The sequence below is a fragment of the Bubalus bubalis genome, chromosome 12 (genome assembly GCF_019923935.1).
Source record: "Bubalus bubalis isolate 160015118507 breed Murrah chromosome 12, NDDB_SH_1, whole genome shotgun sequence".
Classification (NCBI taxonomy): Eukaryota; Metazoa; Chordata; class Mammalia; order Artiodactyla; family Bovidae; genus Bubalus; species Bubalus bubalis.
Window position 1 is genome coordinate 98,367,649 of NC_059168.1, and position 23,644 is coordinate 98,391,292.

The window sequence follows — 23,644 nt, forward strand, 5'->3', positions numbered from 1 at the left end:
ATGGGCGCCGCCATGTTTCACGGCCGGAAGAGGTTCGATTCTTATTGTCCTCGGGGGGAAAACGTACGAAGGAGAAGGACGTAGGGTCCGGTGCTGAACCCCAAACGTGGCGAGGCTTACTTGGAGACCTCTCTTGGAGGTGAGGTGAAATGAGGAGGATTTTATATCCGTGGGTGTAGGTGACAAAGGGGTTGCCTAGGTTTTCTCATGCTTAGTGAGAGACTTTTCCTGTCCGTGCTATTTTTCCCGCCCAAAAGGCCCTCCCCACTCAGCGTAGTAGGGCTCGAGTCCTTTTGACTTCTCCGGCGCGCCGTCGCCAGAGAAGTTTGAGGGCGGGTTGGGGGGGGTGGAGTCGGCCTTGCCCCGCTCATCCCCCACCAGGACGTCTGACGGTGCCCGCTGCCATGGCGACGCTGCTGCGCGGGGTCCTGCGCCCGCTCTGCGCCTTCCCGGGCAGTCCCGGCCCTCCTGCAGGCAAGCGGCCGGGGCCCGGGAAGGAGGGCCGGGGACGTGCCCCGCTCCGCTCTTTTGACCGCGCGGCTGTTTTCTTGCCCCGCAGGTGTTCCCTTCAGAGCCGTGAGCCATGGCGCCGGCCTGCTCTACCCCGAACACATCCCCACCTCCCTGCTGCAGAAGGTGCTGCTGGCCGCCGGCTCTGCCGGGATGGCGCTCTACGATCCCTATCGCCACGGTAAGGCAGCCCGCGCCGCAGGTGCTTTATTGGGGGCAACTAGGGATCTGGAGTGATGCTGAAGCTCCAATGCTTTGGCCACCTGATGCGAAGAGCCAACTCATTGGAAAAGACCCCGATGCTGGGAAAGATTGAAGGCAGGAAGAGAAGCGGTGCACAGAGGATGAGATGGTTGCATGGCATCACCGACTCAATGGACATGAGTTTGAGCAAACTGCAGGAGATAGTGAAGGACAGGTAAGGCTGGCCTGTTGCAGTCCATGAGGTCTCTAAGAGTCGGACAGGACTGAGCGACTGAACAACAACGGGGGTCCGGGGCCCGGTGTGCCCTTGCCTTGAAAGCCCGGCAGGTCCAGGCCATTGTCAGCCATTGTCAAAGCCTCCGCGTTTGCTTGGTTAACTGTAGATTAGACTAGGCCAGGGTACCCAAACCTGGCTGCAAGTCATAATCATCCGCAACATTCATAAAAATGTAGATGCCAGGGTCCCACCCTAAATTTACACAATTGGAATCTGCCAGGAGTGGGTAGGGGAGGATGGAAGGGAAGTGGGATCTGAGCTTCTGCCTTTTTAAACTGCTTCCTGGGAGATTCTGTTACCCAGACACACTAAGAACCTCTGGACTAGATAATTTATGAGCACCCATCAAATGATAACATCCAGTTAGCATTTGGGATCGTGCATGGCACATAATAAATGCTCGATAAATGTTTGCTGAATGTTTTAATGGGACACTTTGGGATCCTACAGTGTTTTCCTCATGCCCTCTAGGATTCTTAGACCTGAAAGCACTGTTATTCTTTCCAGTAAAAATGATAATGCTGACTGCTCACTGAGCCCTTATTTTACTTGTTCACTGTGTTAAGTGTTCTATATGTGTAACCTTCTTGACTTTTAACATTAACCCTAAAAGAAAGGTATTACCTGCACTTCACATATTAGGACACTGAAGATTGGAAACGTGAAGCAGTTTGCACACAGTCACCTACATAGTGATCAAAATGGGGCTCGAACCGAGCACTGTCTGATACCAGAGTCTATCCATCCACAGAGACGTGACATTCTGTCCTGATGATGGATGTAAAAGTGATTTATTAATTCTTTGGAACCTGGTGCTAGCCACAGCCACCTCACCCCATTAGACTGATAACAGGAATAACTGTAGCTGTACTGAGCTTTACTGGGTGTCAGGTGATTCACTGTTTAACTTGAATCTTCATAACTAAGAGCTAGATACTCTTATCATATATGAAATTAAGGTTTAGACCAGGTCAGATAATTTACCTAAGATCATAGCCTCCATTTGTCCCCATTTTTTTTCCTTTCAGACATGGTTGCAGTTCTGGGAGAGACCACAGGACGCCGTACCCTGAAGGTCCTCAGGGACCAGATGAAGAGAGATCCAGAGGGTGCCCAGATCCTGCAGTAGGTCCCAGCTCTGCCTGGGGGATTGAGGGCATTCTTTGGGGATTCTGATTTCTCTGGAATCACATGGTGTTCCTCTAGGGAACTCTTCTTGATACCATGGCCATGGATGGTTGCACAGGCTGGGCACTGCCCAACTCCATGGCTGTCATTCACATAGACAACTCTGATGACCTCTGGACAGTGCAGTATGGTGGCCTCAGCCCTGTTCCAACAACAGGGCCCTTGTGCCTTCACTAACGTCCCGTAGCATATGCTTTCTGTAACCCGCACCCCTGCAGTGCCCTGTGTGAATACCCAGATCACATCTGAGGCCTGTTTACCTAAGGCAGGAACCACAGCCTTAGCTTGTGGTAGTCTCTTCAGTCCCTGCCACTGGCCTGGCCAGTAGTAGAGGCTCCATTAGGACTTGACCCCGTTGCTGCCCTCTGCCCCTTCACCTCTCACACCCTTAATCTAGCTGGACCTTTCACCTGCCTTTGCTGGTGCCTTCCCAGTATCTGAGTCCTGCCTTCTGCTTCACAGGGAGCGTCCCCGGATCTCACTGTCCACTCTCGACATGGGCAAGCTCCGGAGTCTGCCCGAGGGCTCCTTTGGTTGCGCGTATCTCCATTTCCTGGATGTGAATGTGAGTCTCCAGCTTCTGTGCATTTGGCAGTCACCAGGGGGGGCAGATGAATGGCACATGAGTAATGTCCTGAGGAACGAGGGGCCTGTGCTTCCACCATGGGCAGCACTGCCTTGCAGTCTCTCGTGCCAAGGCATTGGCATTTTCTGTGGTACAGGCACGTGGGCCAGGAACATCGCTCCAAGCAATTACACTGCCCTGCACTTACTAACCTCTACTGAGTGCCCCATGGCAGGTTCACATGTGATCTCACTGAATTCCACCCCAACAACTCGGCCAAGATGAGGAAACTAAGGCTCAGAGAGGTTAAGCAACTTGCTGATTTCACAGGCCAGTATTAATGGAGGCAATATTCAAATCAGGATTATGCTCTTAACTATCACATTGTGTCCCCTGTTGTAGAGACAGTGTGCCACTTCGGTGTGACAAGTTGTGACACTCTCCAACCCCAGCCAGAGAGGACACGGACTAGGGGGTCAGGACCCCCAACTACTGAGGAACTCATTCATTTCTTCAGAATCAGTCATGCGCCATCCACTGATCCAAGTGTGGCAACTTAGACAAGGTCTTGCCCTCATGGAACTAATATTCTAGTGGGGGACGGGTAGACCATAAAGTAGTAAAAGAAGAAAACTTTAATATGAAAATTCAGGCAAAATATTTATTTAGTACTTAAAACATACCAGATGGGACTTTTCCCGTGGTCCAGTGGCTGCCTTCCAGTGGCTGCCTTCCAGTTCAGTGCCCGGTTAGGGAACTAAGATCCTGCATGCCTCACAGTGCAGCCAAAAGAAGAAAAATCACACCAGTGTCCTCAGCAGCTGGGACACAGTGAATCAAACCAGGAAAGCACCTGTCCTTTGGGGCTTCTGTTCTCGCAGGTGCTGCTGTGAGGACTCCAGTCTACCCAATAGAGGGCAAAGGTGGGGTCAGGGTGGCTGGTGGCCCCTTCCCACAGGGTGGTCATAGGAGGCCCTGCCGAAACACTGTGTACCTCAGACTAGGAAGTGAAAGAAAGTGAAGTTGCTCAGCCGTGTCCGACTCTTTGCGACCCCGTGGACTGTAGCTCACCAGGCTCCTCTGTCCATGGGATTCTCCGGGCAAGAATGCTGGAGCGGGGTGCCATTTCCTTCTCCAGGGGATCTTCCCAACCCAGGGATCGAACCCAGGTCTCCCGCATTGCAGGTGGACACTTTAACCTCTGAGCCACCAGGGAAGCACTCAGGCTAGGACTTGAACCCAGCCAAAACCCACAGTTGTGAAGCTCAGGTTCTTGATGTCTCATTACAGACAATTGAGAGGCAAAGTGGTAAGAAGTGGATTTATTCAGAGAGAAACTCACTTCACAGGCAGAGTGTGAGCCACCGCAGAAGGCGAGAGTGGTGGCCTCTAAATGTGGCAGACTTCGTTCTTTTACGGGCTGGATAATTTCATAGGCTAATGAGTGGGAGGATTATTGCAACCATTTTGGGGAAGGGGTGGAGATTTCCAGGAGGCTGAGGAGGAGTCAGTTCTGAGGAGAACTGGGGAAGAGCATTCTGAGTGGAGGAGCTGGCGAGTACCAGGCTATGTGTGTTTAGGACAAGGAAAACTGATCCATGTGGCCAGTATAGCTTCAGAGGAATGAGTTGTGGGGAGGCCCCCACTAGGCTGGGAGGTCAGCCTAGCTCAGCCAGGCCCTGCACACCACAGGAAGTATTACCCCGAAACTGGGTTACCCCCAAAGCCATTTCTTGGTGGGTGTTGAGCCCGAAGATACAACCAAACCAAAGATCAGGAGAAGGAAGGATTTATTACTTGCAGTGTGTATCGGAGAAGGCAGTGGCAACCCACTCCAGTATTCTTGGCTAGAGAATCCCTTGGACAGAGGAGCTGGTGGGCTGCTGTCCATGGGGTCACACAGAATCGGACACAACTGAAGCGACTCAGCATGCATGTGTGCATGCATGGAGAAGACCAGGGATCTTTCCCAAAGCATTGTCTGTTAACAGCAAAACTGGGGAAACTTTAAGCTAACAGTATATTCATATCCATGAAGGGGCTTGTTGTAGTTCAGAATTCCATAGACAGAGGAGCCTGGTGGGTTACAGCCCAGTTCAGTTCAGTCGCTCAGTTGTGTCCGACTCTTTGCAACTCCATGGACTGCAGCACGCCAGGCTTCCCTGTCCATCACCAACTCCTAGAGCTTGCTTAAACTCATGTTTACTGAGTTGGTGATGCCATCCAACCATCTCCTCCTCTGTCATCCCTTTCTCCTCCTGCCTTCAATCATTCCCAGCACCAGGATCTTTTCTACTGAGTCAGCTCCTTGCATCAGGTGGCCAAAGGATTGGAGCTTCAGCTTCAGCATCAGTCCTTCCAATGAATATTCAGGACGGATTTCTTTGAGGATTGACTGGTTTGATCTCCTTGCAGTCCAAGGGACTCTCAAGAGTCTTCTCCAACACCACGGTTCAAAATCATAAATTCTTCGGTGCTCAGCTTTCTTTATGGTTCAACTCTCACACGCATAATCACTAGAAGAACCATAGCTTTGACTAGATGGACCTTTGTTGGCAAAGTAACGTCTCTGCTTTTAAGTATGCTGTCTAGGTTTATCATAGCTTTTCTTCCAAGGAGTAACCATCTTTTAATTTCATGGCTGCAGTCACCATCTGCAGTGATTTTGGAGCCCAAGAAAATAAAAGTCTCACTTTTTCCATTGTTTCCCCATCTATTTGCCTTGAGGTGATGGGACCAGATGCCATGATCTTCATTTTCTGAATGTTGAATTTTAAGCCAGCTCTTTCACTCTCCTCTTTCACCTTCACCAAGAGGCTCTTTAGTTTCTCTTCGCTTTCTGCCATAATGGTGATGTCATCTGCATATCTGAGGTTATTGATATTTCTCCTGGCAATCTTGATTCCAGCTTCTGCTTCATCCAGCCTGGCATTTCACATGATGTACTCTGCATATACTCTTGCAAACTCTGGGAGTTGGTGATGGACAGGGAAGACTGGCATGCTACAGTCCTTGGGGTCACAGAGTCGAACATGAATGAGCAACTGAACTGAACTGTGCATATCAGTTAAATAAGCAGGGTGACAGTATACAGCCTTGACATACTCCTTTCCCAATTTTGTTGTTCCATGTCCAGTTCTAGCTGTTCTTTCTTGACCTGCATACAGATTTCTCAAGAGGCAGATAAGCTGGTCTGGTATTCCTATCTCTTGAAGAATTTTCGTTTGTTGTGATCTACACAGTCAAAGGCTTTAGCACAGTCAATGAAGCAGAGGTAGATATTTTTCTGAATTCTCTTGCTTTTTCTGTGATCCAACTGATGTTGCCAATTTGATCTCTGGTTCCTCTGCTTTTTCTAAATCCAGCTTGAACATCTGGAAGTTCTCAGTTCACATACTGTTGAAGCCTAGCTTGGAGAATTTTGAGCATTACTTTGCTAGCGTGTGAAATGAGTGCAATTGTGCAGTAGTTTGAACATCCTTTGGCATTGCCTTTCTTTGGGGTTGGAATGAAAACTGACCTTTTCCAGTCCTGTGGCCACTGCTGAGTTTTCCAAATTTGCTGGCATATTGAGTGCAGCACTTTCACAGCATCATCTTTCAGGATTTGAAATAGCTCAGCTGGAATTCCATCACCTCCACTAGCTTTGTTCATAGTGACGCTTCCTAAGGCCCACTTGACTTCGCATTCCAGGATGTCTGGCTCTAGGTGAGTGATCACACCATGGTAGTTATCTGGGTCATTAAGATTTTTTGTATAATTCTGTGTATTCTTGCCACCTCTTCTTGATATCTTCTACTTCTTTTAGTTCCATACTGTTTCTGTCCTTTATTGAGCCCATCTCTGCATGAAATGTTCCCTTGGTATCTCTAATTTTCTTGACAAGATCTCTCTAGTCTTTCCCATTCTATTGTTTCCTCTATTTCTTTGCATTGATCATTGAGCAAGTGATTCTCTCTCCTTGTTGTTTTTTGGAACTCTGCATTCAAGTGGGTATATCTCTCCTTTTCCCCTTTGACTATCACTTCTCTTTTCTCAGCTATTTGTAAGGACTCCTCAGACAATCATTTTGCCTTTTTGCATTTCTTTTCCTTGGGGATTGTTTTGATCACTGCCCCCTGTATAGTGTCACGAACCTGTATCCATAGTTCTTCAGGCACTCTATCAGATCTTGAGCAGAGAATTCAGCATAGAATTGGGACAAAGGTCAACAGGGTCCAAGTCTTAGTTGATTGATATCAGGAGAGTCAGAGAAGGTCAACATCGTCATATCTTAGGTTTTAACTAGTCTGGAATCTTAGCATGTAGATACCACCCTCCACCTGGGTGGAGGCCTTAGTTCCTATAGAACAGTGTAAAGATACATATCAGATTGTTAATGTATATTCTTTGAGGTGGAACTGGGACTATTTTCTCATTGAACTGTTATCTCCTGATGGCTCAGACAGTAAGAAGTCTGCCTACAGTGTAGGAAAGCCAGATTCAATCCCTGGGTTGGGAAGATCCCCTGGAGAAGGAAATGGCAACCTACTCCAGTATTCTTGCCTGGAGAATCCCATGGACAGAGGAGCCTCAGATCAGATCAGTCTCTCAGTCGTGTCCCACTCTTTGAGACCCCATGAATCGCAGCACGCCAGGCCTCCCTGTCCATCACCAACTCCCAGAGTTCACTCAGACTCACGTCCATCGAGTCAGTGATGCCATCCAGCCATCTCATCCTCTGTCGTCCACTTCTCTTGCTCCCAATCCCTCCCAGCATCAGAGTCTTTTCCAATGAGTCAACTCTTCGCATGAGGTGGCCAAAGTACTGGAGTTTCAGCTTTAGCATCATTCCTTCCAAAGAAATCCCAGGGCTGATCTCCTTCAGAAGGGACTGGTTGGATCTCCTTGCAGTCCAAGGGACTCTCAAGAGTCTTCTCCAACACCACAGTTGAAAAGCATCAATTCTTCGACACTCAGCTTTCTTCACAGTCCAACTCTCACATCCATACATGACCACAGGAAAAACCATAGCCTTGACTAGACGGACCTTTGTTGGCAAAGTAATGTCTCTGCTTTTTAATATGCTATCTAGGTTGGTCATAACTTTTCTTCCAAGGAGTAAGCGTCTTTTAATTTCATGGCTGCAGTCACCATCTGCAGTGATTTTGGAGCCCAGAAAAATAAAGTCTGTCACTGTTTCCACTCTTTCCCCATCTATTTCCCATGAAGTAATGGGACCAAATGCCATGATCTTCATTTTCTGAATGTTGAGCTTTAAGCCAACTTTTTAACTCTCCTCTTTCACTTTCATCAAGAGGCATTTTAGTTCCTCTTCACTTTCTGCCATAAGGGTGGTGTCATCTGCATATCTGAGGTTATTGATATTTCTCCCGGCAATCTTGATTCCAGCTTGTGTTTCTTCCAGTCCAGCGTTTCTCATGATGTACTCTGCATAGAAGTTAAATAAGCAGGGTGACAATATACAGCCTTGACGTACTCCTTTTCCTATTTGGAACCAGTCTGTTGTTCCATGTCCAGTTCCAACTGTTGCTTCCTGACCTGCATACAGATTTCTCAAGAGGCAGGTCAGGTGGTCTGGTATTCCCATCTCTTTCAGAATTTTCCACAGTTTATTGTGATCCACACGGTCAAAAGCTTTGGCATAGACAATAAAGCAGAAATAGATGTTTTTCTGGAACTCTCTTGCTTTTTCCATGATCCAGCGGAAGTTGGCAATTTGATCTCTGGTTCCTCTGCCTTTTCTAAAACCAGCTTGAACATCAGGAAGTTCACGGTTCACATATTGCTGAAGCCTGGCTTGTAGAATTTTGAGCATTTCTTTACTAGCGTGTGAGATGAGTGCAACTGTGCGGTAGTATGAGCATTCTTTGGCATTGCCTTTCTTTGGGTTTGGAATGAAAACTGACCTTTTCCAGTCCTGTGGCCACTGCTGAGTTTTCCAAATTTGCTGGTATATTGAGTGCAGCATTTTCACAGCATCATCTTTCAAGATTTGGAATAGCTCAACTGGAATTCTATCACCTCCACTAGCTTTGTTCGTAGTGATACTTTCTAAGGCCCACTTGACTTCACATTCCAGGATGTCTGGCTCTAGGTGAGTGATCACACCATCGTGATTATCTGGGTCGTGAAGATCTTTTTTGTACAGTTCTGTGTATTCTTGCCACCTCTTCTTAATATCTTCTGCTTCTGTTAGGTCCGTACCATCTCTGTCCTTTATCGAGCCCATCTTTGCATGAAATGTTCCTTTGGTATCTCTGATTTTCTTGAAGAGATCTCTAGTCTTTCCCATTCTGTTGTTTTCCTCTATTTCTTTGCATTGATCGCTGAAGAAGGCTTTCTTATCTCTCCTTGCTATTCTTTGGAACTCTGCATTCAGATGTTTATATCTTTCCTTTTCTTACTTGCTTTTCACTTCTCTTCTTTTCACAGCTATTTGTAAGTTCTCCCCAGCCTAGGGAGCTACAGTCTGTGGGGTCACAAAGAGTCAGACATGACTGAGCAACTAACACTTTCACTTCTCTTTCATTGTTTCTTGACTGCTTTTCCTCTGTTCCTGCATCCCTTTATTCCTTTAAGATCATTAATTACTGAGACATTTTGAAGGGCAAGCATTGTGTCCAGGCTTAGATCCCAAGTTGACTTAGGTCAAAATGGCTTCTCTAATGAGAAGAATGTCATGCCTGGTTCTCTTTCTCCATGGGCCCCTTACCCTATCTGCTTAGAGACAAAGTCTGTATTTTGTAATAGAAGCAATAGGAAGTCATTGAAGTTTAGAGCCAGGTAGTAACATGATCTGCTTTATAAAAGGACCTTAGGATACAGCAGGGCAGAGTCCCTGTTCCTACCCTTCCCTGCTCCCCAGCACATCCACTTCTCATCAGAGCACCTGTGTCAGGTCGCCATCCAGTCCAGCTGCAGGAGCCAACCAGGCTGGAGGAGGTGAAAGAGTGAGCAAAGATTGCTCTCGAGCTGGGTTTCTCAACCTTGCCACTGTTGACTTTTGGGGCTGGAGAATTGTTTGTTGTAGGGCAGCGCTGTGCATTGTAGGAAACATCCCTGGCTTCTACATACTAGATTCCAGTAGCACTTGCCCCACTAAGTTGTGACCACCTTAAATGGCTCCAGACACTGCAGCTATCCCCGGGTAGATGGTTGAGAACGTCTGCTTTAGATTATTGTCCCTGAGAAAATAATCATCTTCCTATCCTCTCCTGTACTGCTCCCTATTGCCCACGCCCCATTTTATACCATCACCCAGAAATTTCACCAAGATGCAAGTTTATTTCCTCAATGGGAAATCCACCAGGGTGACCTGCCCCAGGTGCCACCCAGAAAAGGATATTCTCCTGAAGCCCCCAGAGCCTTTTGTCCTATTGTTGTAGAGGGGATGGGCCTGCCAAGGCCTCCCTGGGCACCTTGCTCAGCCACGGCCTTAAGTAACAGCCCAGGAGGTTGTGACACATCTCGAGTATGGAAACCTGGCAGCCCACAGGATGTAAGGGCCACCTTTGTCTCATTGGGGGTGTAGACCAAAGGGCAAGGTCAGGCCACCTTCCCTGAGACTGGCTGCTAGCCTTTCTTTCCATCTTTAAAGCTCTGGGCAAATCACTTGACCTCTGAGCCTCAGACTCTTTATCTGAGGTAAGGAAACCTCATGTTTAACTTCCAGGGCACTTATATGGCTGATTAATAATGGATGTTAAGGCTTTGGAATCCAGCAGGCTGTGTTCGGAATCCTGACTCAGCCACTTGATTAGCTGTGTGATCTCTGACAAAGTTACTTTATCTCTCCTTTTTTTCTTATCTGTATCTGAGGCTGATAGCAATATCTCCTCCCAGGTGGCCTCAGGACATGGCATGACAGTCTGTACAGAGGACTTCATACGGTGCTGGAACACAGTAGGTGCCAGCCGTCACTGACCACCTTCAGCTTCGCACAGCAGATAGAACTCTATAGAAGAAATTAGAACCAGGGACCCAATGAAGTCACAAACACAGACCGTGGCATTGGGCTAGCAGCCCCCAAAATAAAGACACCAAATCCCTTGACCTCTGGACAGGCTGAGCTCATGCTCTGAAACTAGGAAGACCTACTCTGCATGGTGCGGCTGAGAACTCGGAGAGGCAGTGGGCGGAAACAGAAGGACAGTTGCTATCCCTGCCTGGGGTCAGAAAGTGCCTGGGGCTGGCCTTTTACTCCTGCATTTACAGGAGGTTGATTCCCAGGCCTTGGAGACAGAACAAGAGAGCCCGGTCCTGGGCTGCTGACCAGCTGCTGCGGCTCTGTTTACGGCGATAGCATGCACACCATGAAGGGAATTTAGAATCTGCTGCCATCAGATAAACAAAATAAAAACTCGTAGAATTACTTTTAATAACATATCTTGTTTTCGTGTGCTAAAATACCATTTCTGTATGTAATCGATACTATAAAATTATGAGAGTTCACATTATTCTTGTCATGCTGAGTCTTGGAGCTCCAGTGTGTATTTCACACATGCAGCACATGTCAGTTGGCACTTGTCACATTCAAGCCTTGGTGGCTGCCACGATTGGCTGCTGTACCCGACAGTGCTGGTGTGAACGAGAGACATTAACGATCACGTGCACCAAACAGCACGACACAGTCATGTCAGGTGCCACAAAAAAGTACCGGGTGCTATAAGAGACCGTAACGTGGACCTGATCTGTCTGAAGGTCAGGGGTAGCCTCCTGCAGAAGGGACACTTAAGCCAGGTTGTAAAGGACAGGTAGGAATTGTCAAGGTGCAAGAGCACCCTAGGCTGGGAGCAGCTCATCTGAAGAAGTGGGGGCCTTGGGTGCTTCTTTGCTTCCCCCCTTCATTTTATTTCCAGTTGTGGTTCAAAAAAAAAAAACCACCACCATAAGATTTACTACGTTCACCGTCTCTAAATGGGCAGTTCAGTAGAGTGTGAAGTCTAGTCACACTGTTGTGAGACCAATTGCTGGGGCTTTTCATCTTGTGAAAACTGAAACTCTATATATCAGTAAACACCTCCTGCTTCCCTCTTCCCGCCAGGGGTTTCTGAGATTCAGCAGGGGCTGTACATCCTGTGTGAGTTGGGGTAGACCAAGGGGGCGCCCCCTATATTCCCTGCCTGCAGACTCCCCTGTCAGCAGGTGCAGACAGACCTGAAGTCCGGAGATAGTTCTGGTGGGGTGTGAATTTAGTGGCGTGGTTGAGAGTCGAGGGGAGGCTGGAAAATTGGACCCCGGGAACCACGAGGAAGGGGTCTAGGGAGGGCTCGTGGTTGTCAGGGGGCTTCCCCAGTGGCTCAGACAGTAAAGAATCTGCCTGCAATGCAGGAGACCCGGGTTTGATCCCTAGGTCTGAAAGATTCCCCTGGAGAAGGAAATGGCAACCCACTCCAGTATTCTTGGCCTGGAAAATCCCATGGATGAAGAAGCCTGGCAGGCTACAGGCCATGGGGTCGCAAAGAGTCGGACACGACTGAGCAATTTCACTTTCATGATCATCAGAGGGTCTCCCCAGACACCCGCGCACCCACCCGCTTCGTGGACGATGAAGAGCTGGCATACGTGATCCAGCGGTACCGGGAGATCCATGACATGCTCCACACCCTGCTGGGCATGCCCACCAACATCCTGGGTGAGTGCTGGCCAACCGAAAGCCCCTGGATGCTTCCAGAGTGGGGGTGGGGCAGAGCATACCCAGTGAGGGGCCTGGGTGGGGCTGGGCCCTCCATTCAGCCTGTCTCCCGGTCTATCTGCAAGGCCAGGTCAGGGCACACCTGTTTCAGCTGCTCACCAGTTAGTTGACCTGGTGCCTCATTTTTCGCTTTACCCAAACATCATGGTGTATCTGGGCCACACATCCCCATCCTCCACCCCAGTGCCTCTGACAGCTCCTACACTGACGTGGCAGCGGCCAGACACCTGGGCTCCCCGCGCTCGGAAACCCTCAGCTGTTCCCGGAGGCCTGGACTCCTCAGCCTGGCTTTTGGAGTCCCGCACCCTGACCCCAAGCTTCCTTTCCAGCCCTTGCCTCCTCCTGCTCTTTCTTGGACCCTCTTCCCCCCACCCCAAGCCAAGTGCCCCAAGGACCAGCACAGGCCGGGACTGGGCACTGCTGACCCCCTCGGTAGAGATCGGAGCGGAGCAGATGCCTCACCATGTCCTGAGCATCACTGGCCTCTCCTCCCCCGGCCCATCCTCTCTTCTCACTCACTTCCCCACCCTGCCTGCCAGGGGAGATCGTGGTGAAATGGTTTGAGGCTGTCCAGACCGGCCTGCCCATGTGCGTCCTGAGTGCACTCTTTGGACCGATCCGACTCAACGCCCAGTAAGTTCTCAAGTGTTGAGGGGTCAGGGGAAGGTGCAGGGCTCCAGGAAATGGGAAGAGCCCCCAGCCTTTCTGAGCAGCCCCAGTGGATCTCAGGAAGCCAGGACGGGAGGGCTGGGGCAGAGCGTGAACGTGGCCCGGTGCAGGGGCTCCAGGATGAGGCCTCGTGAAGCCTGGACGCTTCATAGAACTTGAGGGTTTCTCGGGCCAGGCCCCAGTTATCAAGCGAGAACAGCTGGGTCAGGAAACCTGGGGCCGGGGGTGGGGGGTGCGGGTTCCTGGGGATGCAGTCTGGCATTAGTTTCTGGAGGTGGGGGAGCCCTCGATTTAAAGCTGGGCTTTGGTGTGTTCAAAATGTGTGGCTTTGAGCACAGGGCTTTTACCTCACTGAGCTTCTGCTTCCTCATCTGAAAAGTGGGGCTGGGAACTGCCTCCTCTTGTCTGTGTGCGGATTAACTGAGGACACGCCCGTCGGCTCAGGGCAGGTGGCGTGCCCCGCGCGCTCAGGACCCCGGGTCCTCTGTCTTCTCTCTCCTCTGTGGCCCCACAGGAGCCTGCAATTGCTGATCTCGGAGCTGATCCCATGGGCAGTTGAGAATGGCCGCAGAGCCCCGTGTGTCCTCAATGTGTACTACGAGCGGCGCTGGGAACAGCCCCTGCAGGCTCTGCGGCAGGAGCTGGGCATCACGGAGCCACCCCTGCGTGTGGAGGGCCTGGTGTAGACCCCGAGCGCCTGAGGCCCCGCCCCACCCCCCGCTTCCCCCGGGGGTGGAGCACATCTGTGCCAGCACCCAGGTTCCTCTGTGAACTCTGACCCTTGGACGTCACTCATCATAATTTATCAGAGGGAGCAGCCAGTGGAGCTCCTGGGGGAGCCAGAAGTGAACCCCGAGTGCTCAGGGATTGCTCAAGTCCACAACCCATGTGCCCGACCCCTCCCTGCCTGCCAGCGTTCTCTGGGTGCCAGCCTGGGGGAGTCTTCACAGGGAGAAGGGCTGCCCTTGATTCCCAAGGCCTGAGGAAGAGGGAGGCAGAGGGGGAGGCGGGTCTCTGCTGTCTGAATAAAGTCTCCCATCAGGTCCCGAGTCTGCTTCTACCATCTCTTCCCAGTGCTGCCCATGACCCTGGCAGGCTTGGACCTTCGAGCGCTGAGGGCAGACACTCCCTCCAGCCAGAGCTTCTGCTGCTTTTCCCTGCTCCTCTGGAATTCAAATTCCCCACTCCTCCTCCACCTTCTAGCAGAGGGACTTAGGGCCAATCCCTTCCGCTCTGTGGACCTGTTGCATCATCAGTAGAAGGGATTGAAGTGGCCCCCACCTCCCAGGGTTGCTCTGGGGGTTCATGAGGTGATGCCCAGAGAAGGGGCCCAAGCAGGAGCTCTTCTATTCTTGCTGTGTTCGCAGTGGGAGGAGGCAGCTGTGAGACTACAGGCTCCCTTTGGAGTAGCAGCCAGGCATTTTCCTCGAGTCAGAGCCAAGAAGTGTGGACAGGCAGGGTGAAGAGCATTGTCAGAAGGGTAGGTGGCCCTGTCTTGGGATTTACAGCCAGAAGGACTCCCAGAGTCTTTAGAAGTTTTGGAGGCCAGCTCCTCATTGTGTGGGTAGGGAGATGGAAGGCCCAGATGTAAGCAAGGAGGTGTCCGGAGAAAGCAGAACACAGGCCACACGGCCTGGCTGGTTCCGTGCTGCAGCCTCCCTGTAGATAATAAGGGCTGCGGTTTAGGGCCGTACCTCAGTGCGTTACCACGTCGACACCTCCAGCAACGCAAGGACAGAGGTGGTACCATCGCCTGTATTTCATTGAGGCAGTAGGAGCGGAGATAGGGCTGGAGTCAGGGACTGTCCGGAGACCTGGCTGGCACAGCCACCCCAGTGCCTCAGCCTTCCTCACACCCATCATGTACCCAGTCCAGTGCTCCCAGAGGCAGAGGGAGGGTTTGGGAGGCTGGAGGCCTATGTTGAAACCATGGCCTTTTCAAGAGGGAAGCCTCGTCCTAAGCACTTTGAATTTCCACAGAAAGAGGAGCAGGTCGGGGTGAGCTCCCTGTAGCTCCAATACTTTGGCCACCTGATGCAAAGAGCCGACTCATTAGAAAAAGACCCTGATGCTGAGAAAGACTAATGGCAAAAGGAGAAGGGGCAAGTGGAGGATGAAACAGTTAGATAGCATCACTAACTCTTTCCAGACCTTCCAGCTGCTTCCCCGGGCCCCGAGCACCTCCACCCTGAGGTCTGGAAAAGTTGATGGTTGTAGGGGAAGGGCAGACCCTCAGATGGTCTCTGCCCAGCTAGCGAGCTCACCTGCTCTGGCCACTCAGTGCCTGGTGACCCTGGGCCTTCACGACCCTCAAGAGATGGGCCCCCAGGCACCAGGGTGAGCTGGCGAGGGGGCCTGGTCTCGAGCTCATGGTGGGAAGAAAATGACAGTGGAATAGCTGCAACATCCTAAGCTCTTCCTGCAGCCCTGGAGGCCCGGAATCTTCCCTCCTTCGTCCGGATAAACCACGGTGGTGGTCTTCCTACCTTTGAGAACACCACGTCCTAGGTCATAACGTGGTCAGCTCCTTGTCATTCACACCGGTACTCAAACGTCACCTCCAAGGGGGCTTCCCAGACCACCCTGTCTGAAGTCGTCTCTTCGCCCTCATGCCCTCTCATCAAGGATTTTCTTTACGGTGCTCACCACACCTGGGGATGACCTAGTTTGTTAGAGCTGGGTGCTCCCAGAGAGCAGTGACCTTTCTCTTCACTGTTGGGAACCACTGCCTGCCTGGCAGTTGGGGCTTGCTGCTTCGTGGCTGGAGTAATGGTGCTGAGCACCTCGCCGGCAAGATCTCATTCAGTCCCCACAACAACCGCATTTTGCAGTGAGGGTCTCAGGTCTGGGGAGTACCCTAAGGTCACACACAACAGACTTTCCATGATTATGAGTGTTTTATTTTTCTGAGAGATTTGAAGATTTTCTGGTGAGTGGTTCATTTGTATGTTTTTATTAGTAACCAATGTGAAAAATGTTCTCAGTTGCCTATAATGTAAAATAATGGAAATTTCTTAGAAGTATAATCAGTGTTATCTTTTTGAGCAGCAGTTTGGCAGTAACTATCAAAATTTTGAGTGTGTAAAGCTTTTGAAATGATATAACTTGCCAATGGGATTTTACGTCTTGTTCAGTTGCTAAGTTGTGTCCAACACTTTGGGACTCCATGGACTGCAGCACGCCAGGCTTCCCTGTCCTTCACTGTCGCCAGGAGTTTGCTCAAATTCATGTCTATTGAGTCAGTGATGCTATCTAACTGTTTCATCCTCCACTTGCCCCTTCTCCTTTTGCCATTAGTCTTTCTCAGCATCAGGGTCTTTTTCTAATGAGTCGTCTCTTTGCATCAGGTGGCCAAAGTATGGAGCTTCAGCTTTAGCACCAGTCCTTCCAATGAATATTCAGGGTTGATTTCCCTTAGGATTGACTGGTTTGATCTTTCTGTCCAAGGGACTCTCAACAGTCTTTGCCGGCACCATAATTCAAAAGCATCCGCTCTTTGGCGCTCAGCCTTCTTTATGGTCCAACTCTCACATCCATACATGACTACTGGAAAAACCATAGTTTTGACTATAAGGACTTCTGTTGGCAAAGTGATATCTTTGCTTTTTAATATGCTGTCTAGGTTTGTCACAGACAAACCTTTCCTTCCAGTGAGCAAGTGTCTTTTAATTTCATGGCTCCAGTCACTGTCCACAGTGGTTTGTGAGCCCCAGAAAATAAAATCTCATTGCTTCCACTTTTCCCCCCATCTGTTTGCTAAGAAGTGATGGGACCAGATGCCATGATCTTAGTTTTTTGAATGTTGAATTTTAAGCCAGGTTTTTTCACTCTCCTCTTTCACTCTTATCAAGAGGCTCTAGTTCCTCTTCGTTTTCTGCCATAAGGATGGTGTTATCTGCATATCTGAGGTTGTTTATATTTCTTCCAGCAATCTTGATTCCAGCTTGTGATTCATCCAGCCCAGGATTTTGAATGATGTACTCTGCATATAAGTTAAATGAACAGGAGGAAAATATACAGCCTTGTTAGTAAATGAAGCAGAAGTATACGTTTTACTGTTCTCAAATTTGAGGCTTCCCAGGTGGCTCAGTGGTAAAGAATCCACTTGCCAATGCAGGAGACTTAAGAAACCCAGGTTTGCTCCCTGGGTTGGGAAGATCTAGAGGAAGAAATGGCAACCCACTCCACTATTCTTGCCTGGAAAATCCCATGGACATAGGAGCCTGGCAGGCTACAGAGCTGGATGCGACTGAGCACTAGGGTCACACGGCTGGGGTGTGATGGAGCCTGTCCTGGGATACGCAGGCCCTGCGTCCTCTCCCAGTAGCCAAGGGGGAAGCTCCCTTTCCCTCCATCTGTGTTTGGGGGGCACAGGCTCTTAAGACAGATCTGGCCCTGGCACCAACCAGCCCTGCACCCTTGTAGTAATCACATCACCCTTTGAACCTCTGTTTATCTCATCTGTAAAATGGGGAGAATACAGACCTATCCCACAACAGGACCATCATGCAAGTGTAATGCTTTAGCACAGAGTAAGAATTTAGCATGTGGAAGCTGTTATTTCCCATGAAGGCCCTTCGATGCCTCCTCTGAAGTCACTGTGTCCACAGTCCAGCCACAGGTACTTTGCACACACTCCAAGTAGGAGGACTTAACACAGCTACAAGGTCTTAATGCCAAATACAGCTGAACATCTATGGGGTAAGCACCTCTGTGCAGAGGCCAAATTACTCCACTCCCCAGTTCAGTTTAGTTCAGTCGCTGAGTCGTGTCCAACTCTTTGCGACCCCATGAATTGCAGCATGCCAGGCCTCCCTGTCCATCACCAACTCCCGGAGTTCACTCAAACTCATGTCCATCAAGTCGGTGATGCCATCCAGCCATCTCATCCTCTGTCGTCCCCTTCTCCTCCTGCCCCCAATCACTTGAGCATCAGGGTCTTTTCCAATGAGTCAACTCTTCCCATGAGGTGGCCAAAGTTTTGGAGTTTCAGCTTTAGCATCAGTCCTTCCAATGAACACCCAGGACTGATCTACTTTAAAATGGACTGGTTGGATCTCCTTGCAGTCCAAGGGACTCTCAAGAGTCTTCTCCAACACCACAGTTCAAAAGCATCAATCTTCAGCACTCAGCTTTCTTCACAGTCCAACTCTCACATCCATACATGACCACAGGAAAAACCATAGCCTTGACTAGACGGACCTTTGTTGGCAAAGTAATGTCTCTGCTTTTTAATAAGCTGCTAGGTTGGTCATAACTCTACTTCCAAGGAGTAGGCGTCTTTTAATTTCATTGCTGCAATCACCATCTGCAGTGATTTTGGAGCCCCCAAAATAAAATCTGACACTGTTTCCACTGTTTCTCCATCTATTTCCCATGAAGTGATGGGACCAGATGCCATAATCTTTGTTTTCTAAATGTTGAGCTTTAAGCCAACTTTTTCACTCTCCTCTTTCACTTTCATCAAGATGCTTTTTAGTTCCTCTTCACTTTCTGCCATAAGGGTGGTGTCATCTGCATATCTGAGATTATTGATATTTCTCCTGCCAATCTTGATTCCAGCTTGTGCTTCTTCCACCCAGCATTTCTCATGATGTACTCTGCATAGAAGTTAAATAAGCAGGGTGACAATATACAGCCTTGACGTACTCCTTTTCCTATTTGGAACCAGTCTGTTGTTCCCTGTCCAGTTCTAACTGTTGCTTCCAGACCTGCATATAGGTTTCCCAAGAAGCAGGTCAGGTGGTCTAGTATTCCCATCTCTTGAAGAATTTTCCACAGTTTATTGTGATCCACACAGTCAAAGGCTTTGGCATAGTCAATAAAGCAGAAATAGATGGGTTTTTTTGGAACTCTCTTGCTTTTTTGATGATCCAGTGGATGTTGGCAATTTGATCTCTGGTTCCTCTGCCTTTTCTAAAACCAGCTTGAACATCTGGAAGTTCACGGTTCATGTATTGCTGAAACCTGGCTTGCAGATTTTGAGCATTATTTTACTAGCATGTGAGATGAGTGCAATTGTGCGGTAGTTTGAACATTCTTTGGCATTGCCTTTCTTTGGGATTGGAATGAAAACTGACCATTTCCAGTCTTGTGGCCCCTGCTGAGTTTTCCAAATTTGCTGGCATATTGAGTGCAGCACTTTCACAGCATCATCTTTCAGGATTTGAAATAGCTCAACTGGCATTCCATCACCTCCACTAGCTTTGTTCGTAGTGATGCTTTCTAAGGCCCACTTGACTTCATATTCCAGGATGTCTGGCTCTAGGTCAGTGATCACACCACCGTGATTATCTGGGTCATGAAGATCTTTTTTGTACAGTTCTTCTGTGTATTCTTGCCACCTCTTCCTAATATCTTCTGCTTCTGTTAGGTCCATACCATTTCTGTCCTTTATCGAGCCCATCTTTGCATGAAATGTTCCCTTGGTATCTCTAATTTTCTTGAAGAGATCTCTAGTCTTTCCCATTCTGTTGTTTTCCTCTATTTCTTTGCATTGATCGCTGAAGAAGGCTTTCTTATCTCTCCTTGCTATTCTTTGGAACTCTGCATTCAGATGCTTATATCTTTCCTTTTCTCCTTTGCTTTTCGCTTCTCTTCTTTTCACAGTTATTTGTAAGGCCTCCCCAGACAGCCATTTTGTGTTTTTGCATTTCTTTTCCATGGGGATGCTCTTGATCCCTGTCTCCTGTACAATGTCACGAACCTCATTCCATAGCTCACCAGGCACTCTATCTATCAGATCTAGGCCCTTAAATCTATTTCTCACTTTCACTGTATACTCATAAGGGATTTGATTTAGGTCATACCTGAATGGTCTAGTGGTTTTCCCTCAGTTCAGTTCAGTTCAGTTCAGTTGCTCAGTCGTGTCCGACTCTTTACGACCCCATGAATCACAGCACGCCAGGCCTCCCTGTCCATCACCAACTCCCAGAGTTCACCCAGACTCATGTCTATCGAGTCAGTGATGCCATCCAGCCATCTCATCCTCTGTCATCCCCTTCTCCTCCTGCCCCCAATCCCTCCCAGCATCAGAGTCTTTTCCAATGAGTCAACTCTTCGCATGAGGTGGCCAAAGTACTGGAGTTTCAGCTTTAGCATCATTCCTTCCAAAGAAATCCCAGGGCTGATCCCCTTCAGAATGGACTGGTTGGATCTCCTTGCAGTCCAAGGGACTCTCAAGAGTCTTCTCCAACACCACAGTTCAAAAGCATCAATTCTTTGGTGCTCAGCTTTCTTCACAGTCCAACTCTCACATCCATACATGACCACAGGAAAAACCATAGCCTTGACTAGACAGACCTTTGTTGGCAAAGTAATGTCTCTGCTTTTTAATATGCTATCTAGGTTGGTCATAATTTTTCTTCCAAGGAGTAAGCGTCTTTTAATTTCATGGCTGCAATCACCATCTGCAGTGATTTTGGAGCCCCCAAAATTAAAGTCTGTCACTGTTTCCACTATTTCCCCATCTATTTCCCATGAAGTGATGGGACCGGATGCCATGATCTTCGTTTTCTGAATGTTGAGCTTTAAGCCAACTTTTTCACTCTCCTCTTTCACCTTCATCAAGAGGCTTTTAGTTCCTCTTCACTTTCTGCCATAAGGGTGGTGTCATCTGCGTATCTGAGGTTCTTGATATTTCTCCCGGCAATCTTGATTCCAGCTTGTGCTTCTTCCAGTCCAACATTTCTCATGATGTACTCTGCATAGAAGTTAAATAAGCAGGGTGACAATATGCAGCCTTGACATACTCCTTTTCCTATTCGGAACCAGTCTGTTGTTCCATGTCCAGTTCTAACTGTTGCTTCCTGACCTGCATACAGGCTTCTCAAGAGGCAGATCAGGTGGTCTGGTATTCCCATCTCTTTCAGAATTTCCCACAGTTTATTGTGATCCACACAGTCAAAGGCTTTGGCATAGTCAATAAAGCAGAAATAGATGTTTTTCTGGAACTCGCTTGCTTTTTCCACGATCCAGCAGATGTTGGCAATTTGATCTCTGGTTCCTCTGGCTTTTCTAAAACCAGCTTGAACATCTGGAAGTTCACGGTTCATGTATTGCTTAAGCCTGGCTTGGAGAATTTTGAGCATTACTTTACTAGCATGTGAGATGAGTGCAATTGTGTGGTAGTGTGAGCATTCTTTGGCATTGCCTTTCTTTGGGATTGGAATGAAAACTGACCTTTTCCAGTCCTGTGGCCACTGCTGAGTTTTCCAAATTTGTTTCTACAATTTAAGTCTGAATTTGGCAATAAGGAGTTCATGATCTGAGCCACAATCAGCTTCCGGTCTTGTTTTTGCTGACTGTATAGAGCTTCTCCATCTTTGGCTGCAAAGAATATAATCAATCTGATTTCAGTGTTGACCACCTGGTGATGTCCATGTGTACAGTCTTCTCTTGTGTTGTTGGAAGAGGGTGTTTGCTATGACCAGTGCGTTTTCTTGGTAAAAATCTATTAGCCTTTGCCCTGCTTCATTTCGTATTCCAAGGCCAAATTTGCCTGTTACCCCAGGTGTTTCTTGACTTCCTACTTTTGCCTACCAATCCCCTATAATGAAAAGGACATCTTTTTGGGGTGTTAGTTCTAAAAGGTCTTGTAGGTCTTCATAGAACCGTTCAACTTCAGCTTCTTCAGCATTACTGGTTGGGGCATAAGCTTGGATTACCATGATATTGAATGGTTTGCCTTGGAAACGAACAGAGATCATTCTGTTGTTTTTCAGATTGCATCCAAGTGAAAGAGGAGAGTGAAAATGTTGGCTTAAAGCTCAACATTCAGAAAATGAAGATCATGGCATCTGGTCCCATTACTTCATGGGAAATAGATGGAGAAACATTGGAAACAGTGTCAGACTTTATATTTTGGGGCTCCAAAATCACTGCAGATGGTGATTGCAGCCATGAAATTAAAAGACACTTACTCTTTGGAAGAAAAGTTATGACCAACCTACATAGCATATTGAAAAGCAGAGACATCACTTTGCCAACAAAGGTCCGTCTAGTCAAGGCTATGGTTTTTCCTGTGGTCATGTATGGATGTGAGAGTTGGACTGTGAAGAAAGCTGAGTGCCGAAGAATTGATGCTTTTGAACTGTGGTGTTGGAGAAGACTCTTGAGAGTCCCTTGGACTGCAAGGAGATCCAACCAGTCCATTCTAAAGGAGATCAGTCCTGGGTGTTCTTTGGAAGGAATGATGCTAAAGCTGAAACTCCAGTACTTTGGCCACCTCATGCGAAGAGTTGACTCATTGGAAAAGACTCTGATGCTGGGAGGGATTGGGGGCAGGAGGAGAAGGGGACGACAGAGGATGAGATGGCTGGATGGCATCACCGACTCGATGGACATGAGTTTGAGTGAACTCCGGGTGTTGGTGATGGACAGGGAGGCCTGGCGTGCTGCCATTCATGGGGTCACAAATAGTCGCACACGACTGAGTGACCGAACTGAACTGAACTGCATTTCAGACTCTTTTGTTGACCATGATGGCTACTCCATTTCTTCTAAGGGATTCCTGCCCACAGTAGTAGATATAATGGTCATCTGAGTTAAATTCACCCATTCCAGTCCATTTTAGTTTGCTGATTCCTAGAATGTCGACGTTCACTCTTGCCATCTCCTGTTTGACCACTTCCAATTTGCCTTGATTCATGGACCTGACATTCCAGGTTCTCATGTAATATTGACCTTTACAGCATCGGACCTTGCTTCTATCACCAGTCACATCCACAACCCAGTATTGTTTTTGCTTTGGCTCCATCCCTTCATTCTTTCTGGAGTTATTTCTCCACTGATCTGTAGCATATTGGGCACCTACTGACCTGGGGAGTTCCTTTTCCAGTATCCTATCATTTTGCCTTTTCATACTGTTCATGGGGTTCTCAAGGCAAGAATACTGAAGTGGTTTGCCATTCCCTTCTCCAGTGGACCACATTCTGTCAGACCTCTCCACCATGACCCACCCATCTTGGGTGGCCCCACAGGGCATGGCTTAGTTTCATTGAGTTAGACAAGGCTGTGGTCCGTGTGATTAGACTGACTAGTTTTCTGTGATTATGGTTTCAGTGTGTCTGCCCTCTGATGCCCTCTCGCAACACCTACCATCTTACTTGGATTTCTCTTACCTTGGACGTGGGGTATCTCCTCACGGCTGCTCCAGCAATGTGCAGCCGCTGCTCCTTACCTTGGACGAGGGGTATCTCCTCATGGCCACCCCTCCTGACCTTGAACATGGAGTAGCTCCTCTCGGCACTCCTGTGCCCATGCAGCTGCTGCTCCTTGAACATCGGGTTGCTTCTCTAGGCCACCACTCCTGACCTCAGACTCCAGCCCCCAGGGGAGGTTTAATTCCTTCACATGAGTTCTGATGTCCATCTCTGTTAAGTCTGGAGATTTAAGTGCTGATGTTAGTTCCCCAACACAGGGCAGATGGGGGTTCATGTTAGTGAAAAGGAGCCTGCTGTGAGATCAGCCTCAGTTCAGCAGGTCTTTCAAACCACAGCATCCAGCTTGCCCTTCTTAAGAACCCCCCAGAACT

The 23,644-nt window shown here is 48.7% G+C and overlaps 1 protein-coding gene across 4 annotated transcripts; it reads left to right on the forward strand.

Moving 5' to 3' along the window:
- The first annotated feature begins 2 nt into the window (after positions 1 to 2).
- COQ4 (coenzyme Q4) lies at positions 3 to 14,159 on the forward strand. 4 transcript variants are annotated; one of them, XM_044926411.2, is made up of 8 exons: positions 3 to 139; positions 560 to 691; positions 2,020 to 2,116; positions 2,642 to 2,744; positions 10,590 to 10,649; positions 12,252 to 12,381; positions 12,981 to 13,074; positions 13,625 to 14,159. In XM_044926411.2, the coding sequence occupies exons 2-8, from the start codon at positions 664 to 666 to the stop codon at positions 13,794 to 13,796; spliced, it is 684 nt and encodes a 227-aa protein (XP_044782346.2). In that variant the 5' UTR covers positions 3 to 139; positions 560 to 663; the 3' UTR covers positions 13,797 to 14,159. The 4 variants fall into 4 exon arrangements, with proteins under 4 accessions (XP_044782346.2, XP_006065434.3, XP_006065435.2 ...); XM_006065372.4 differs by lacking the exon at positions 3 to 139 and adding an exon at positions 321 to 474; XM_006065373.4 differs by lacking the exons at positions 3 to 139; positions 10,590 to 10,649 and adding an exon at positions 321 to 474.
- Positions 14,160 to 23,644: the final 9,485 nt, after the last annotated feature.

Bases quoted from the DNA above. Each gene is read 5' to 3' on its own strand.
- COQ4 (XM_006065372.4), top strand. From the start codon at position 405: ATGGCGACGCTGCTGCGCGGGGTCCTGCGCCCGCTCTGCGCCTTCCCG. The intron at 2,745-10,589 runs GTGAGTCTCCAG...ATCTCCTCCCAG, and splicing joins TCCATTTCCTGGATGTGAAT to GTGGCCTCAGGACATGGCAT. The intron at 10,650-12,251 runs GTAGGTGCCAGC...CATGATCATCAG, and splicing joins TCATACGGTGCTGGAACACA to AGGGTCTCCCCAGACACCCG.